The following is an 18,701-nucleotide window of genomic DNA, read 5'->3' as shown; positions in this document are numbered from 1 at the left end:
ATAAATGACTCCTGACTTATTAAATTTCTTCCAGTGCATGCATCCCAGCAGAAGATACCCCAGCAGGCCTTGAGCACTGCTGCTGCTTCACTTCCCATCATGAATATTCAGAGGCTGCAGTCATTGAGGACTCAGGTGGCAAAAATAGTAAGGTGATTGAAGCAAACCCTAACATGAAAGCCAAATCTACATTTCAGCGACTTAGAAACCCTGATTACAGCCCAGATTCCCCATGCTCTGACCCTCACACCACATGAGAGGAGAGTCCTGGGGAACTCCTCTGAATCAGGCATCTGTTCCATACACCAACATGCTCACGTCTTTCTGTATGATGTGTTGTAATCAGCATGTTGTTTTTAAAAGACAACAGGCCCTTCTGTAGTCCTCTCCCACAAATGCATTTAGGCTGATAGTTCAGTATAAAGGATGCACTGTTGAGACCGGCAATGCATGCATTGTTTTCCCCATAATGCAGTCAGGATCTCCATAGTGAAATTTAGTGTATTTTGTGAAATCTTATTTTATATATTTTGTCCCCATCAGCAGTTAAACTAAAGTAGGAACTGCTCCATTCTATTACGGGTTAAATTATGCTCTGTGCAGATCTAGTGGTGATGTATAAATTGCAGCCCTGTCTTTTTTTCGAAGGATTCTAAAATAGGTTCTCAGAATTAGTGCTGGATTTTTGCTCCTGCATGTGTGGTGACTCTTGATTTTTTCTCTTCGGAGGAGCATCCTTTGCAGCATTCCCCCTTCCGAGGAATCACTTAGACACTTCCAGCTGGTGGCAGGGGATACAGCCATAATACAGCTTCCTCTGTCCCAGCTGTCTTTTTCACTACGGTAAATGCATTATGATGGCTGCACTCTCGGGTAAAGGTTCAGGTAGAGGAAGGTGTAGGATGAAGTCTGGAAACCGTCGTTTGGGTTTTTAAAAGCTTCAGCTTCGACAGCATCTTTGCCTTTTGAATGTCTTGCTGCTTCTCGTCAGAGTTCTCTCCAGTGATTGGAATGCTGCTGTAAGCCTGATCAGAGGTGCCTGAGGATATCACCTTTTACAAGGAAGCCCTGCGTGCTTGAGAGGATCTTTTTAAATGCATTATGGCTCATGCAGCCTCACAATTAAAGAAGACCAGGGATTTAGAAATCAATGCTGAAGAAGAGACTGAGAAAAAAAGGAAGCACCGCAAACGGTCCCGGGATCGGAAGAGAAAGGTAGCTATGATGCCAGAGCAGAGATCTTGCCTGGATTCTTTTTGTTTTAATCTCCTCCTGGCATCTGTTAGAAGCATTAAGGGCTATTTTTACGTGCCGTATAGAGTGTAAATTGGGTGTGTAAATTGGGAACAGATGATCAAACCCTCCGGCAGACCATGGCTGCAGGATGGGCCAGGCGTGGGGAGGTTTTACCCTGTGTGGGGGTGATTGCAGTGCTGATGCGGAAGGTGTGCTTTCACTTTCCGTGGTCTTGGGCATGTTTCCCTGACTCAGAGAGGTGTTGCAGGGAGTTAAAAGTACTTTCTTCCCAGCCCAGTCAAGGTTACCTGGACTGCGGTGACTTATGTCCGAGGGAGAGGCCCGAGAGCCAGGCTTTGTACTTCTTAGAGGTCTGTCTCATGGAAAAGGAGCTTTTGTGCTAGAACTGTGTCACATGTGTGTGTTTCTCCGGCAGATCTGTGACCTTAAAGACGGAGCAGAAAAGTCATTCCCTGCTTTGCTTTTTCTTTCTTTCTTTCCTTTTGCCTCTTATTTCTATAAGGTGCTTTTAACTAGGTTGTCCAGTGGACATAAACTGCTAGAAATCACTTTCTTTTGTTAAATAAAGCTAAAATCATACAGATTTTTTTTTTTCTCCCTGCTGGGTGAGTGATTATCCCGAGTGCAGGCATCTCTGGTGCCATGACGGGGACCTGCAACCTCCAGCACTGACTGCTTCAGATCAGATCATGGGCATTGATCAGCCTCTACTATATTCCAACGCAGGGGGGAAAATAGGAGGAATATTCTAGGTCAGTGGTGTTTTATTACAGCCTGAGAGTACTTACTGAGTGTTTGGTGGCCCTTTTAAATATGACTGTTAGGTGCCGGACAGGAAGTGAGGCCCCAAAGCACTTTTCTTCCATGACCATTAATAAAAATTGACTAAAACTCTGTGATCTGAATACAGAAGTCAGGTCATAAAGCATTTTTATGTTTCTTTGTGAGCATTCCCAAGGGAAAGATAATCTTAATTTGCCCTGAGCAGTGATGCATGTGCTTTCTAAATGACATGCAGATTTCATCCAGCACATGTACCCCTCTTCAGGAGGGATCGTGGCTATTTTTGGTGCCTTTGCCATTTTCTTCAGTTTGGATCTATAGCAGAAGCCTGTCTGCCTTTTGTTACATGGCAGACTTTACGGGGCTGAGTTTGGAGGGTTCTAGTTGTTTTGCTGCAAGATGTTAAATATAGACAGTTCCCACTTCAGTATTCTTGTAAATAAACTTCTTGAAGCTTTTTTCATAAAAGTACAGACTCAGGTTAGGAAATTCTGTGCAGGTGTATTTCAGAGCCTTGCCCAGCAGAGTTGGTGTGAAATTGCCATATTTTGCCAGGTTCTGGTCTGATTTTATTGTATTGGGTTTGTCTATGGGTAGGTCACTATCGATTGTCCCCTCTCCACATATCTCTCCCCACCCATACCATGATAAACTGGCTTCTAAGAAACATGGGGAAGGGGACATTTATTTGTATAAAGCCACGGTGTCATCATTGCTGTTGATACTCTGCATAAGAGTTGTTAGCTGAGCCAGGCTTATGCACAACAGTTTCTTGTGGTAGTGATGGCAGGCCGCTGCCCTTATGCCTGGACCCCAGTTTTCCCTCGTAGCAAAATAGGGAATGGGTGAGGCAAAGGGAGCTTCTGGACTCACTGAGCTGAAGCAAATGCTTTGTGGACCCAAATGCTTTGTTTTGAGTACAACAGAGTCTGTCCAATGTAAATCTCTTAGCAACCAGAAGGGAACATGGAGAAATATCAATATCGCTATTGTCAATGTGCGAGCTGATTTAAATGTTCTCAGGACACTCGGAGAGTAGAGCCAAAAAGTGGCCCATGGATAACACCTTTATGCTATTGTATTTAATTCATAACACAGTATAATAGGTATGTTCCCCATCGAAGATACAGGTATGGCAGAAGATTTAATATTCGTAGTCAAATGATTTCATGGACTACCTTTAATGTACAAAGTTACGGTTACTTTGAAGACACTCCAGTTTTCTTTTAGTGGTATAGAATATATTTCACTTATTCTCTACAAGGTGAACTGTTTCAACTTTGAGTTTCTTTTTCCTGCCTTTTTTCAAGATTCTAGTTAAGGCATGTGGGCTACTTTGCTCCATATTGTAGGCTCTGTGTCAATTGGAAAAGCTGCTTTTAAATATTTTATGGGTTATGATGGGGATTGTTGCTCTTGCTCATATGCAGAAATATCCTCTAGGTTCTTTTAATTACATAAAAGTAGTAGTGAGTACTCGCATAAAATTACAAAACAGAAGAGCTTGAGAAAAACTTAAAGATTGTCTAATTTATAGAATAAGGAATTTGGTTCATGGTACCCCTGCAATTCAGATTTGAGCAAGCCCAACAGGAACCTTTCTTGATTATATCTATATGACACAGCAGCATGCAGTATGGGATATTACTCAGTATTATAATCAAATCATAAGACACATGTAAAATTAACATTGGATTCACATTTCATCAGTTTTGTTTAAAACCCAAGGAGTTACACATTTGGTCTATTATGAATATTGATAACCATGAATAAGTGATTCCCAGTCAAAAAAAAAAGTAGGAAACTTCTAGGAATTTATTATTAGTTGAATTTTAATAATCTGTTTTATTCTTGGCACATCAACTTTAGTGTCAGGAAAAAGGAAATATATTTGTCAAAAGGAGATGCATTTAGGTGGGTGAACTATTAATCTTTTTATCATCAATTTTTCTGGCTTGATGCAAAGAAAAAAGAAGAAAATAGTTTCAATGAATATCTAGTTTAAAAGTTTCTTACCCCTGTCTTCCCATAGTTGTTCCCTGATATGTTTTTCTCCTTCACTCCCCTTCTCTCCTGATGGTCTGCTCAGGTTGGCAGAAAGTGGGAGGCATGCCAAAGGTAGAAAGAGTGCCTTTGAAATGCAGCTTAATATTGGATCCATGTCCTCATTAAGCAACTTACAGAGGGGAGCTCTATATCCCCTGCACCCAGCAGGGTCCCTGCCCACAGGTGGTGGTCAGGAGATGGCCCCAAGCTACCATGAACCCATCAGGGTTAGAAGTCACAAATGCTCTTCAGTCCCACACTTCCCTTGTTGCCACTGGCTTCCGGTGCCATCTTACCTACATGTTTTGCCCTCTCTCAATGTAAACTATAAAATCCATTTCAATAGTGAGGAGTGTTAGGCAAACTGACCTTAATTTATTCAATAAAATTTTTTTTACGTATTCTTGTATATATTTACTACACCATGTCAAAAAAAACTTTGAGATGACCTAAGGAAATTTAAACTAAAAAAGGAAACATTTATGGAGTTCCCCTCTCTCTATATGTGACTGACACAGGGATATACTGGGATAAGGTGCTAATTAATACTATGGTTAATATCCTTTCTGATTATTAATGTCAAACTCATACAGCTGTTCAGTGGTAGAGCAGGAGTGAATATCCATCGCTTCATTTTTGCTCTGAATTCAGCAAACACATTCATTCAGCACATATTTATTAAGTGACTTCTGTGGATCAGGCATTACATTCACTGTTGGAGACAAAGCTAAACAGGGCCTAGTGGCAACAGGACAGTAGCTTCCTGTAGCGGATGGGAAAGATAAGAGCACCATTAATCACCCTATGTAAAGTATGAAAAGGAGCCCACAGAAAGACCCCCCAATTCAACTTGAATGAGTTCAGAAGATTCTCAGTGAAGCTGAGCCTTGGAGGGAGGAGTGAGTGAGAGATAAGCAGACAATGACAGGAATTCCATGTCCAAAGTGATGGAAGTAGGAGGGAAAACTGAGGTGTGTGAGAAACAAACGTTATTTTGGAGCAAGGCAGAAATGGGTGTATGGCAGGAAAAATGGCTGGAAAAGTAGTCAGGGGCCAGGTCATGAAGACCTTTGTATGCCATCTTACGGAGCTGGAAATTATCCTGCTCAAAGGAGAGGGGAACTTGAATGGACTTTAATGGTGGTGATAGGGAGAGGAGATTGAAGAGCTTTATGGTTTAGAACCATCATTCAAGCACCAGTGTTGTAGACAGCAGCTGGGAGAGCAGTCAGAAGGCACTGATGGTGATCTAGGCACAAGAGATGCTGAAGATCTGAACCAGAGTGGAGACTCTGCCAGTGAAGAGGGGGTGTTGCATACAAGAGATATTTAGGGGAAGACTCAATAGAACTTGGCAATGGACTGTATGTAGGATGTGAGAGGGAGAGATCGGATTCCAGGGTAGCTGCCAAGTTCCTGGCTTGAAGCGGAAGATGAAGAATTAAATTTCCTGGATTCATGTCTTTTCTCCTAGGACATTTATTGACCGCTTAAAATGCGCCGGGTAGGGTTTTAGATTGCTTTATAGGCAGAGGCTGATTTAATCTTCACAAAAACCCTACACAGAAAGTATTTTTACAAGTGAGGAAACTGAGGCATGAGCCTTTAAGCTGTCTTCGACGCTCCCACACGAGTTAGTGGTAAAGCTGAGATTCCAGTTTGCATGGTCTAACTGTCTGGCTTGTGCTCTTAACTACTACACTCTACAGTGCATGTACTTATTATTTTCACAGCTCTACGTCAAAGGGGGTTTGATTCAAAGAAGCTTTTAAATGATAAGCTGTTTCCTAGACATCTGGAACCTTAAATAACAGGCTTTCCATCTCTAAGTAACCCACTATTGTAGTGTGTCTGTTTTTCTTACCCTTTGTGATAGACTTTAATGTTTCACCTTAAGAATTTCCTTTTGTTTTTTAATTTTGGAAAATGAAGTGAAAAATTACCAACACCTGGACTTCACATCCTCAAAGACATGTTGCTGTAATAACGACACAATAGTGTCTTAGGTGCTTGCTCTATATCAGGCAATGTACAGAGTGATTCCCATGGAGTGTTCTGGGTTTTTCTCTCACGACTTCTCTATGAGGCAGGTATTATTTTCATCACCATTTTCCATAGCTAAAACTAAGACTTAAAGAGAACAAGTAACTTGCCTGAGGTCATACAGCCAGTAAGTGGTGGACATAGTCTTAAACTTGGGTTATAGGACATCGGAATCTGTAATTAATCTCTGGGTTTATTGTAATGAAACTCAAGCAATCTCTTTTAGGGTTAAAGCAGTTTAAGGATTTGAGAATAGATTTCAGGAGACAAGAACAGTTGTTGAGTGTTATCTCCTGTTGTAGAAACATGGTGCTTCCTGACATTTTACAGGCTTTCCCCATGCCTGGTTACCTACATACCTACCACCCATGATGTCAGATGCCAGGCAGGGTGAGGTTTTGCACTGCAGCAGCTGGACTTTTGGGGGAGAAGATTGTGTGGACCCTTATGAGATAAAGACAACCTACTCTGTTTTCTGCTCTGCTGAGTACAACATAGACTTCAGGTCTCTAGGGAGCCTTGTTTCTCCATCAGCATACTTGGTATTCTGCACTGTAATTATGTGTTTACGTGTTTGTCTCACCCAGGAGATGATGAGCTCCTTGCGGCCAGAGGTGGTATCATAATCACCTACTACCAAATTGGGGCTTGTAGAGTAGGTAGGTGGGTAGGAGGGAGGGTGGGAGGGAAGGAAGGGAGAAATGGAGGGAGGAGGATGGATGGATGGATGGATGAGAGGTAGAATCGTGTAGTGATTAAGAGCATGAACTATAGAGTAAGACTGAGTTCAGATGCTGGCATTATCTCTTAGCTGGTGTGAACTTGTGGAAGTTATTTAACCTCTAGGTGCCTCAGTCTTTTCACCTCCACCATGAATATAATCATAGTATGTACTTAGCCACAGGGTCATAACGAGATTCCAATGAATTTATATTAGAACAGAGCTTGGCACGAAGTAAGCGCCGTATAGTGGTAGTTGTTGCTATCATTTTTGGTGGTGTTAATGATCAGACAAATGAACAGAAGAATGAATGGACTATTTCCAACCTGAGCCTTTAGGAATTGTGCCAACAAGTCAACTCATTAAAGCTGGGCAGGTATGTTCCCTGGAGCATATCCAGCTGCTGCCCCATCTTCCTTCTTCCACCATTTGGAAGAGGATGGATAGAAGAAGGCTTAGCTCACCCATAGGAAAGGTTGTAAACCTTTGTCCTTTGATGTTTCATGGTCTTTAGGAGTAGGGAAGCAATTAAATAAAACGTGTCAGCTGATTGGTTCTCTATGCTCTCTCTCACTGTCATGGTACATTTTCTTCTCAATAAAGTCATCTGTTCGTTTAAAACAAACAGCACTTTCTTGCTCTTAATCGATTACCGTTATAACCAGTACAAGATCATGTTAGGTAGAAATTACACATTTATTAATGGCCCAATATGTTATTTTACAGTTTTTTGTTAGTTTTATCACCAACATACTTTGGCCATTGACCTGTTTCTTCATTGCTCTTCAAGCCCATGATCTTTTCTGTCTCTTAGTTTTCCTTTGGCAGGATGATCTATTGGGGTGTATGTGTTACTGAATCTCAATATGGAAAAATGTTAGCTTTTCATAGCTATGCTTGAGGATTTGGCAGTGCTTTATTTTCTTTCTAGTTATCTTGCTAGAAAAGTTTACATTAATCGTATCACATTTTACCTGCATCTCTTCATTTAATAAAAATGTATTGTTAACCTACATCGTGTCTGTCACTGTGCTGGGACTGGTGATATAAAGGTTGGGACTCGCAGGCCCACCCACGTGCTCCCTTTCAGATTCTGCTTGTGCTACTGTACACAGGTAGGAATGAGGGACTAGAGGAAAAAATGAATATTGTTGGGTGGCCCTCCTATGTGCTGGTGCTTTGTGCATTCCTCATCTTATTTGAATATATGTTGATGCTGCGTCAGAGTGTTATCCAGGTGTACCGAGGCATTAGCCTAAGCTTGAGTTTGTTATGTAATTCATCTCAGTCACTGAAATAGCTGGGCTTGGAACCAAGGTCTGTGCGGTCCTAAAGTCCCTCGCTTGGGCCATGAGAACCCCTACAGGAAAGGTTTCTTAAGGGAAGTTCCTATTAATACAACTCTATGGTGAATTCTTATGTTAAGAGAAGAATTATCACTTTTGTAAGATTAAAATTTAAATTATTTAGTAATTGGGATTTTTACAAATTAATTATTTAAATTTAACTGCAAAATCTAAATATTGTAAATCATTACACAAGTTAGTGTGCTTTTACATTTAAAATAATTTTTTTTTCCTTTTTTTCCCCAAATCCCCCCGGTACATAGTTGTATATTCTTCGTTGTGGGTCCTTCTAGTTGTGGCACGTGGGACGCTGCCTCAGCGTGGTTTGATGAGCAGTGCCATGTCCGCACCCAGGATTCGAACCAATGAAACACTGGGCTGCCTGCAGCGGAGCGCGCGAACTTAACCACTCGGCCACGGGGCCAGCCCCTAAAATAATTTTTAAGAGGATTTCAGTCACTGAAAAGAAAAAGAGAATCATTAGCTTCTATCTGTCGATTGATGCGTACGTTAAATATTGAGGGAGAATGTCTAAATACAGTGTTACACTGTCAGATACATAATCCAAATATTATTGTAAAGAAATATTTGTATAGAAAGGTAACATTTGAAAACAAGCAATCTGCTATAGTTTTACCTAAATTGGTATTTCTATTTTGTATAAATTAAAAGTAGAAGAGTTGAAAGTAAAGCAATGGAAATTAAGCTTGAATCTTTTACACACAATTCAGATTTTTCTGGCATTTATCCCATTCACTCAAGATTATGTTGTCCTGGACTCAAAATGGCATCATGAAATAGAATCTTTGTCAAATATAGGAGCTGCCTAGAAAATGTATAGATTTCAATTGAGATTTAATTGGTTCTAGGGAATTATTTCTCAGTCATATTGACCTACTAATTAGGATCTGTTCTGTTTGAGTTTAGGTGAAGCCCATCAGAAGGGGTAGAACAGAGACTAACACGCATATCTGCCAGGTCTGTAGCTGAACAAAAGCTAATTACTCTATGAGAAGAAGGATATATGGACTGCACGGAAAAGAATGGGAGAGAGAACTTGGCTAGAGAGGGTTGGAAGGAAGGAAGTCCAAGATTTTCTAGTGACTGGGAGCCAGTGACACTGAAACATTTATAATCTATGTGTAGGTACCCTAAAAACCGTGTAACTTCAACAATGTGAACAGCATTATTTTATCCCACTGAGATACAGTTTTCTAAGAAGTCTGTGCAGTTGAAGAGAGTATGGAAGCATGGTAACTTTTGTTTAGTAGAGGAATAAAAACATTAATAAAGCAGGCAAGCAATAAGGAGAAAGCTGTGGGGAGGGGGCTAAGTATTACAATCCATGGTAGTGGAAAAAATGGCTCTCAGCCTAGGTGTGAGGAGGTCATATCACAGCTGCTGCTATGAGCTCTGTGGCCTTGAACTAAATTTCTTTGGGCCACAGTTTCCACATTACTCAAATGGAGATATTAGTCCTTTACTTGCATGCATATTGTAAGGAGCAGAAATGCTATAAAAGCATTTTGCCAGGTTCCTGGCATAGAGTACTTAGCAAGGGCTTCCAGCTTCCCTCCCTTATGGGATGGGCTCTCAGATGTAATCAAGTGACTGTAGTCAAGAAGGAGGTGGAGGAACTGAGAAAATAAGGGAATGCTTTTAAGAAATTTCCCACCTAGTAAGCACTCAAATAATTTGATGAGTGAAATTTACCAGTAGACTGGCATCCTCAAACAGCCATTTGAGTCCTGCAGTCCATCTCTTTGCAAACTTTTCCCCAGCCCTCAGAGAATTAACTCTGTCATTTTGAGAAATACTCCCAAAGACTCATATGTTAAATACATTTTCCATTCATTAACACTACTATTAATTAGCTTCTCTCAGTAGTTGAATGAGTGTCTAGGTAGATATTAAAGAAAGCTTAAGAACCATAGACACAGATAGAAAAGTATCAAACAATTCTTTTAATGAACAAACTTTATTTTGCAGATTTGGGCATAAATGTTGAAATATGTGTAGAGGAAAAGTACTTACTTGGGCTGAATGAAGCAATCTTCACTGAATAGTTTATATATTATAATTATTGAAAAGAAACAAAAGGTTACCTATACAATATGTCTACAAGATATGTATGTTTCATTACCAACCAATTTATCATCCCCTCTAGGTAACATGGCCACTAAAGAGGTGGTGTTACAGTTTCAGGATAGTTGGGGACTGGGGACGAATGAATAACCTCACCAATAATGAGTTATCCTCTTTTATACCTGGTTTCAGAACCCAAAGTGGCCCGTTGACTTCCTTTACCGGCACATTCCCTTCTGCTTTCTCAGACTGCCTCTTGCAAACGCCTCTACAGTTTTCAATCCGGCACAGCAAGTCACCCTGCCTTGACCAAGTCTGCTGACATCAATAACTGCCACTTAGAATTATCAGTGTTTAAACACTGCCATTCACCCTAAACTAAAATGGAAAAACTGAACCAAAACCTGGCCATCTCTCCTAGACGTTTTTATTATATACTCTCTGTGATTTTTCACTTTTTGGAGAAAGGCGGTACCATCAGATGCCCAACAGCAAAAATACATGGAGCAGAGTTTATCCTTTCATTTATTGAGCTGTAATTCTTTGAAGAACTTTTGAGTGCTTTAAGTAGATAACTGTATTGAATCCTCATGCATGGATGGTATTATCCCAGTTCTCTGTATTAGGAAAGCTATACTCTGAAAGTTTCAGCAAGCCCAAGGTTGCACAGTTAGTAAGTGTAAAGCTGGATGCAAACCAGGTTGGTCTGATTCCACCATTCCTCACCCTCATTCCCTAGCAGACCCAGCTCAGTTCTAAGTCACCACTGAGAGCAAAAAGCACCATTTTCACAGGATACTGGCCTCTATGAGATGAACCTTTCCTAGATCATGGAATGCCGCGCTAGTGTTTCTGCCTCTACAAAATTCTCCTAGTAGCATCCTTCTTGTGATTTATGTTTTCCCTCCAAAAGGAAAGCACACAATGGGGCATGGAGGGTAGGAGGGTGATAATGCTGGATGTAATAAATACATTTGCTTAACTTCAAGTCACTTTCACTTCACACATTTACTTGAAATGCATCCTACCTGAAGAGGATCATAATCGTATTAATGGTAAAATAAAGAAATGTGAATGTAATTAATTCCCAAAATGATTGTATTTTTGAAGAGGAGCGGTGAAACCGTCTTGTGTTGGCTGATTTCTTGGTTTCTGAAATGACTATATTCCCACATGTTTGCTGATGCCTTCCGTTTCATACTCATCATTTTTATGAGAAAACTGTGGAAGAAGCTGGTTTTAAATAACTCACTCAGGGCCTCAAAACAGACTAATTTTCAGAGCCTAGATTAGAAATTAAAATACGATTTGTAGAATGGTAAGAAATTAACGCCACTGCCGAAAAGCTACTTCAGCTGATGACATAGACAAAATGTGAGAATTGAGTCACTGCAGGCTGTGCCAGATCCTTTTGTTATCATCAGAATAGAAAAGGTCTCTTAAGCCTTATGAAGTGATACTTTTTTCCCTTGACTATAAGAACAATGAGTTAAATCTTTGGGGAAGGGAGTGGCAAAAATTGGAGTTTCAAAAAAATTTATTATTTGGAACAGATCATTTTAGGCTTTACTAGCAAGCCTCAGTTGGAATCAGTAGGAAAGCTGCTAGCAAAGGTTGGGTTCCCTTTACAATAAAATAATCGGTAGGTGGTGAAGGCTGTTATCTCGGTTGATACTTGCATGAGCCTCTGAGTCAGGTGGCTTTATTCTCAGTTTGTAAATGAGGAGATTGAGGCTTAGAAATTGAATTTATCAGTAACAATGAGCAAAAAGCAGAGGCAGAACTTGAACCTATGGCTGTTAGACTCTAAGGCCCCCCCACCCTATGTCACTATTCAGCTTACAGATTATTCATTAGTCATAGAAGATTCTTGCATTTGGAGAGTGCTTTTATTTTGACTTCCATTATTTTATTTTCTAATCAGTTTTTAAATCGTTTTTATGCCTCTTTCCTCATTACTAATGTTATTCATTTGTTTTATGTGATAAATACTAGATGAGGAGTGCTTTTTAAATAATGATGTATGGCTTAAGCTCTATATTTTTATCTTCAGGTATTACATGGGGATGCTAAGTATTATTGCAAAGCACAGAAATTTTGAATCAGATACAAAAGGATCATAATTGACTTTGGCACTGTGGATTTACAATAGTCTAGGGAAGTAACATTTGTCAAAGTCATAACCTTGAACAATGCATTTTGTTTTCTATTAGTAAATCCCCAAAATATTCAATCTCATCATTTCCAGCCACTTACCTGGCTTGTTAGAGGTGAAGGAAAGAGGACATGCTGAAAGTTTCTGAGGTCACTGAGTCCCCACACTGTCCACTGCTCCCTCCCTTTTCTGTAAGGACCTGCTGTCCCTTTGTGCTTGGCCACTGCAATCTGATTCAGTAACATAATGAGTATATTTATTAGCTGTGTCAACACTCAAAATACATTTGTCTGCCCTTAAGTAACAGAAAGACAATCATATTGATGTTTAAAAACGCTGAATGCAGTTAATTTCTTCCCTTTGAAGAATGGCCATTGTTAACGATGCCTGCTTTACTACACCTCTTCGGCTGCAGTCATTCTTTGCCATCTAAAAATAAATGGTTTCGTTATGCACATTTATTCCAAATATATTCATACTGGTAATTCAGGCATATGAAATTCACACATTCACTTGTCTTCATTAGTGTAGAATTAGTGATCCTGATAATCCTCCTCAATTCCAGTCTGTGATTTGTTTCAAAAGGTTTTGATTGAGCCTCATCTTAGCTGAAATTGGATCTTTGAGGACGACCATGAATACATTTAAAATAAGTTGACTGTGTTATGACCTGGCTAATGTGAGCCCCAGTCTTGATTCTTCCTGGAAGTTCAGCGTGGCTAAGGCAGCCTGGGTTTCTCTTGCTCCACTGTATGTGGGTCCAGATCCTGATCTATCTTCGAGCTCTCCAAGGAAGAGCTTTGTCTTCACTGACCAGTTGTAATTTGATTTTACATGACATGTTTCAGTGGATTTTCTATGGGATAAGATTAAAATAATAGCCATCCATTTGGCATCTGATAAGTGTTATCTTTCTGTTGTCTGGTGGATTAGTTAGGATTTTGTTTGCAGTGTCAGGAAGGGAGAGTGCTCTTCGGTGCTTTTGGCATTCTCGGCTTTGACCTGCTTTCCTAGGGCTTCTTTTCAGCTTTAGAGGAACCTAAATTATTAATATGAGCTGTGCTGTATCTCCACATACAGCTTAATCCAGCCTTTTTTTTCTAAGTGCTGCTGGAGGTCTCTGAAATAATAGAGAAATTGATTTTTAGAGACTCTGTGGAATGAGCAAATGGGCCTGGTCATGAGCTGTGGAGTCACATAGGCTTGGGTTTGAGTCTCATTGCTGTCACTTCTTTGCTGTATAGTTTCAAGTCGCTTACTTAACCTCTCTGAGCCTCTGTGCCCTCATCCCTAATAACAGCTATTGCAAAGAGATGTTATGAAGACAAAATTAAATCGAGCATAAAGTGTCCGGCACAGCGCAGTGATTCAACAAATGTTCATTCCTCACCCTCCTTCACTCCTTTCCTCTTTCCCTTGTTTACTTGGAAGAAATGAGTTTGTTTTATGCTAAACATATTAAAATGGGGAAAGTAAATTGGCTGAAATCAATTATAAGCAGGGGGTTAAAAAATAAATAAAAGTATACATATGCATGTATGTGGAGAAAAAATATGTATAGAATGTAATAATAATTATATATACGTTTGTGTGTATATATATAAATTATATAATATTCCAAATATATATTTAAATATATATTCTAAATATATTCCAAATATATATTTATTTACAAATCCAAATATATATATATATTTATGTTTATACACATATGTATCTTCCCCCTGCCCCCCAGCATAGCACAGTTAAACCCAGAGCCCAATCTCTATTAGGAAGAAATGTGGTCTATGGAGGAGTGTTGAACGTGGTGTGGGTGTAGGGACACTTGGGTCCTGTGGCGGTGTGTGGCTTTCCTAAGATAACTCCGTGCAGCTCTAGCCTGTCCTGCAGCAGTGCCCACCTCCAGTGCAGGTGGCTTGGTCAGCTGGCAGATTTTCTAAGCAGAGTCTAAGCCAATCCTTCTTTCCCTGGGTAGGCCTCAATGGATTTCCCTTTGCATTCCTGTTAAAGGTCTCCCACTGGCAGCTGCTTTTTGACTCCCAGAGTGAAATCCACTTGGAGGAAACTAGTCAGCAAAAGTTCAGGTTTAGTGACACTCCTAAGAGCGCTTCGGAGGCGGCTCTGATCCACATTTCCTGGGGACAATTGAAGAGAAGTGGGTGAACTACGGACAGACAGGTTTTCTTGCTAAATATTACTGTCCAATCAAAGAAGACTTCTGTTGGAGCTTTGACAGCATTTAATACCTGCTGTGCCACTTTTACTCCCTGCTTGATGACTAGTAATATTCGAGGCCTTTCCATGAGCTCTCTTACCTTAGTCTTCTTTACCGTCTAAGTGATTGATGGCCATTGTGGACACAATGTTCAGCACAGGGAGGCTAAGGTCACCCAGAGAAAGGGTTACTGTTACCATTCTGAAATATGTTTTTCCAATAGTTTTCTATGCACATATGTGCTTAATTTCTTCTCTCTTCTTTCTTTCCCTTCTCTTCCTTTCCTTCTTTTCCCTTTTATTTCCTTTTTGCCCCGTGGAGATGAGATAATAGTGGGACCTCCTGTTTAGTAACCTCATTTTTTCCCACTGAACAGTATAATACGAACCTATGTCCATGTCAGTAAATATGTTTCTATAAGTTATTTAATGAATCTACAGTATTCTCCTTTATGGATGTACCAAAATGTGTCCAACTGTTCTCTTATTTTTGTATATTTAGTTCATTTCAATTTTTGTTATTATGAAAAATGGCACAAAGGACAGTATGACTTCATCTTTTTCCAAAACCACAGTATTCTTGTTTTCTGTTCTCCTTATTTCTGGTGATGCCTTAGCATAGCATTCAGGGTCCTCCATCCTCAATCCAGAGCAGCATTTACAACCTCATTGTCCACAAGTCCACCAGTTGACCCTGGTTCTACTTGGGATGTCTCTACCTTTTACCCTTCGCAGAGCGTGCCCCTGCTTGCCCACCGCTGGTCTTTGTGTTGCTCTTCCTGCCATACCTCCTTCCGCCATTCTCCTTCCAACTGTCAGGGCTCATCTCCAATCCCACCTTCTTCCTGAGACACTGCATTACCCAGCTGGAAGCAATTTCTTTCCTCTTAACCACTACAACTATTCTTAGGAAACTTAAGATACTCTACATGGAATTATAGTCCTTTGTATATGAACACCCCTAGATGAAAAAAGTCACAAGTCTTGATTTTGAATCTTGGCAAGTCTCCTAAGTTTGCAACTTCAGCTGCTGTTTCCTTGTGTTGTTTCATATTCAGGACCCTGGCACAGCGGCATGGAGAATCCTTCCCAGCTCCAAGAGTTTCCTCATGCTCCTACTGGACTACAGGTTCCTTGGAGCAGGATCACTACTGATTCCTGATGTCTGCTCTTCCAGGTCCCCTTGGCTCCAGCCTGTTAAATGGCAGTGGCTGCACAGCTCTGTGCCCAGCCTTCTCTTCCAGGCTTCATTAGCTCATCTGAGATTCTTTTAGGCCTGTGGCTCTCAACTGGCAAGAGAAGATGCTGTGTCACGTTCACCTGGGTAATGTGACCAACCAGCTTGCTTTGTCCAGGACTGAGGGGTTTCCTGGGATGTGGGACTTCTAGTGCTAAAATTGGGACAACCCTGCCCCACGCCCCAAGCGCATATTAGAATTGGTGGAATGCGGTGGGGGGGCAAATTGTAGAGCAAGGAGGAGGTCCTCTATGCCACCTGTCTCTACAACTCTCTCAGCTTTGCTTCCTTTGAGGGTCTTGCCTTCCATCTATGATTATGATATTGCTCTTTCTCCTCTATGAGTCTGTCTCCCATTTATTAACTTCCAGTGTCATCAGTGGGCATTATTTCTTCCTAACTTTTCTGCCATCTCTTGATCATTTAAGCACAGCAGACTGTTCCACATGCATACCATAGCACGTATAGGAATGTACATAAAATTTACATTTAGGCAACAAATGCTTTCATTATATAGCGTCTCATCTAGGACCTGATTGCTTTTGCTTTGCTTTGCTCTCTCTGGCTCTTTAACTCCCTGGATAATGTGCTACGCTCACCTTCTTGGTTCGAGTATATCCTGGCTTTGACTTGCCAAAACAGCCTCCTCCTCCCACCCACCCTACCTGAGCCTATGGAAGGATGCTTCAACCTTCCACCAGTCTCACCCCTGGAGAGGCCTCCGGCCTGGTGCAACTTTCCGCCAGGCAATGGGGGATTGGACGCATACAGACCTAAAGAACTGTATTACTTTCCAATTTAATTCTAGTTTAAATTATCATGTCCTAGTCAGAGGGGATCTACCGTTGTTTTATTAGGAAATGTTTTCATGGAGGCCACTACAAATCTCTGTAACTAAAACATTACATGTGCAAGAGATTCACATATTACTCAAATTTGCACCATAACAACAAATATGATTTCAAATTGTTTTACAATAAATACTGGGTTAAAAAATTCATTTATTATGCCTCCATTTTCTTACCAATTACTCAAATCATATTTAATGGATTAGTAATGACTTTTATGGACTTGCAGATTAAAATATATGATTCAATCACTTCATTAGAATGAGTAAATGAATGATTTCATTTAAATAAAAAGAAGAGCTACTGTAGAAATCTGAATTTGAACCTATAGGACTTACATAAAGGACAAATACATCCGTTTTGAAGGGCAGAGTTGTGTGGAAAATTCCCGGAGTGTCTGGAGTCGTGGAATCTTAGAGGTGAAAGGGACCTTCGAGGTCACTGAGCCGGGCCCTCTGCAGACGCTGCCTCTCCTTGGCTATAGCTCTATGAATTGCTTGTCAGTCTCTGCTTATGAATTGCTTGTGACTGGAAGTGTTATACCTCTAAACTTAGCCCACACCATTTCTGGACAGTTCTAATTGTTAGAATATACTCTCATTTTGAGACTAAATCGAGCACCCTGTTATGTCCATCCATATGCCAGCTATTTATATGATGAAGACGGTGATGTGTTGGTACTGCATCTTCTCTCGAAGCTAATTCCTCCTTGTTTCTTCAGCCAGTCCTCATATGATGTAATTGCAAGACCTCTTAATTCCTCCTTTAGCCATCATGTACTACCTGACACTGAAATAGTATTTTGCGTGTGGATTGTCCAGCTCATAAGATATTAATATAGCACAGCCTCAGCTTTTGCCACTATTTATAAAAGGGGCCAAGGTCACAGTCATTTTAGGGAGAAGACAATTGAGAGCCAATTTAATCCCTTTTCATGGGAACTTTGTTTCTGTTTTGCATGTGGATTTTATACTTTAACTTTTAGTTTTGTCTCGTTGTTGGCATTGAAATATACACGTTTGATTGATTTGTGAATACTTTGGAACGTTTGTGAACAGCAGCTAAGTATAGATCAATCAAGATGCAAAAGCTTTGTCCCCTCTAATACTTTGTCTTCTATATATTCCATTATAATATTTCCAATTACTTTATCCCTCATACTTAGAAATTATTTTCTAAGTAATTATTAACTACCAATCGTATGTCCTGCATTGTTCTTTCTCTCTTTTTCTACTTGGCTTCTGCTCTGCATTTGTATTTCTACTTTCTTTTCTTATCTTCTTTACCATAAAAGTATTCACTAGAATTCACTAAAACAGGTGGAAATACTTCAATACCAGTTGGATACCAGAGAGGAACAAATCACGTAGTGTGTTAAACTTTATCGAAGGTTGATTTTTCATATATTTCAGATTAACCAATTTAATAGGTAAACTGTTGGCTTCTTAGAGACTAACTTTCTGGACTGAATCCTTGGAAACTAAAGTATGTGGAACTATTTTAATAGGAAAATTAGCCAATAATAAGGACATAAAAGAACAAAATTCTGAAATATTTAGTGCAGTGAATATGAAACACACATATTGTTTTGATTCAACAACATTTCAGTTCAACAAATATTGATATGCTTTGGGGATACAAAGAGAAATAAGACGTGCTTCTCATCCTTTGGGAACTGGTGGTTTAGTAAGGGAGGCAGAAAAGTTTAAAAGAATTAAAATAGTCTTATACTTGATACAGAAAATATATAAAGTGAAATGGAGGCCAGATGAAGGGGCAGGTATACCAGAGCAGAGGGGAGAGAGATGTGCACGTTGAAGCTGGCCCTGAAGACCAAGAAGTGTAGGCAGATGGTGTAGAGGGCACAGTTAGAAAACCTTTCACAAGTAGGATTGATCAGACATGATGGCTTAATGTGAGGTGGAAGAGAAAAGAAGCCAAGAAGGATGTGTCATAGATGTCAACT

At 40.1% G+C, this 18,701-nt stretch overlaps 1 protein-coding gene across 25 annotated transcripts in view; it reads left to right on the top strand.

The window, feature by feature from the left end:
- The window catches only part of ANK3 (ankyrin 3), a 624,902-nt gene that overhangs the window by 290,869 nt on the left and 315,332 nt on the right, over positions 1-18,701 (top strand). For 18 of the 25 annotated variants that reach the window (XM_070488203.1, XM_070488200.1, XM_070488186.1 and 15 more), the window contains exon 1: positions 223-1,215. The exons of the other annotated variants lie outside the window; for them this stretch is intronic. In XM_070488203.1, the coding sequence (XP_070344304.1) occupies positions 1,102-1,215 (114 nt within the window). In that variant the 5' untranslated portion in view covers positions 223-1,101. Of the gene's footprint in view, positions 1-222; positions 1,216-18,701 lie in introns of those variants that run through there. 25 annotated transcript variants of the gene reach the window in all.

This window comes from Equus asinus, chromosome 2, assembly GCF_041296235.1.
Source record: "Equus asinus isolate D_3611 breed Donkey chromosome 2, EquAss-T2T_v2, whole genome shotgun sequence".
Taxonomy (NCBI): Eukaryota; Metazoa; Chordata; class Mammalia; order Perissodactyla; family Equidae; genus Equus; species Equus asinus.
Note: the sequence above shows the minus strand (reverse complement) of the source record. Positions and strands in the feature narration are given on the sequence as shown.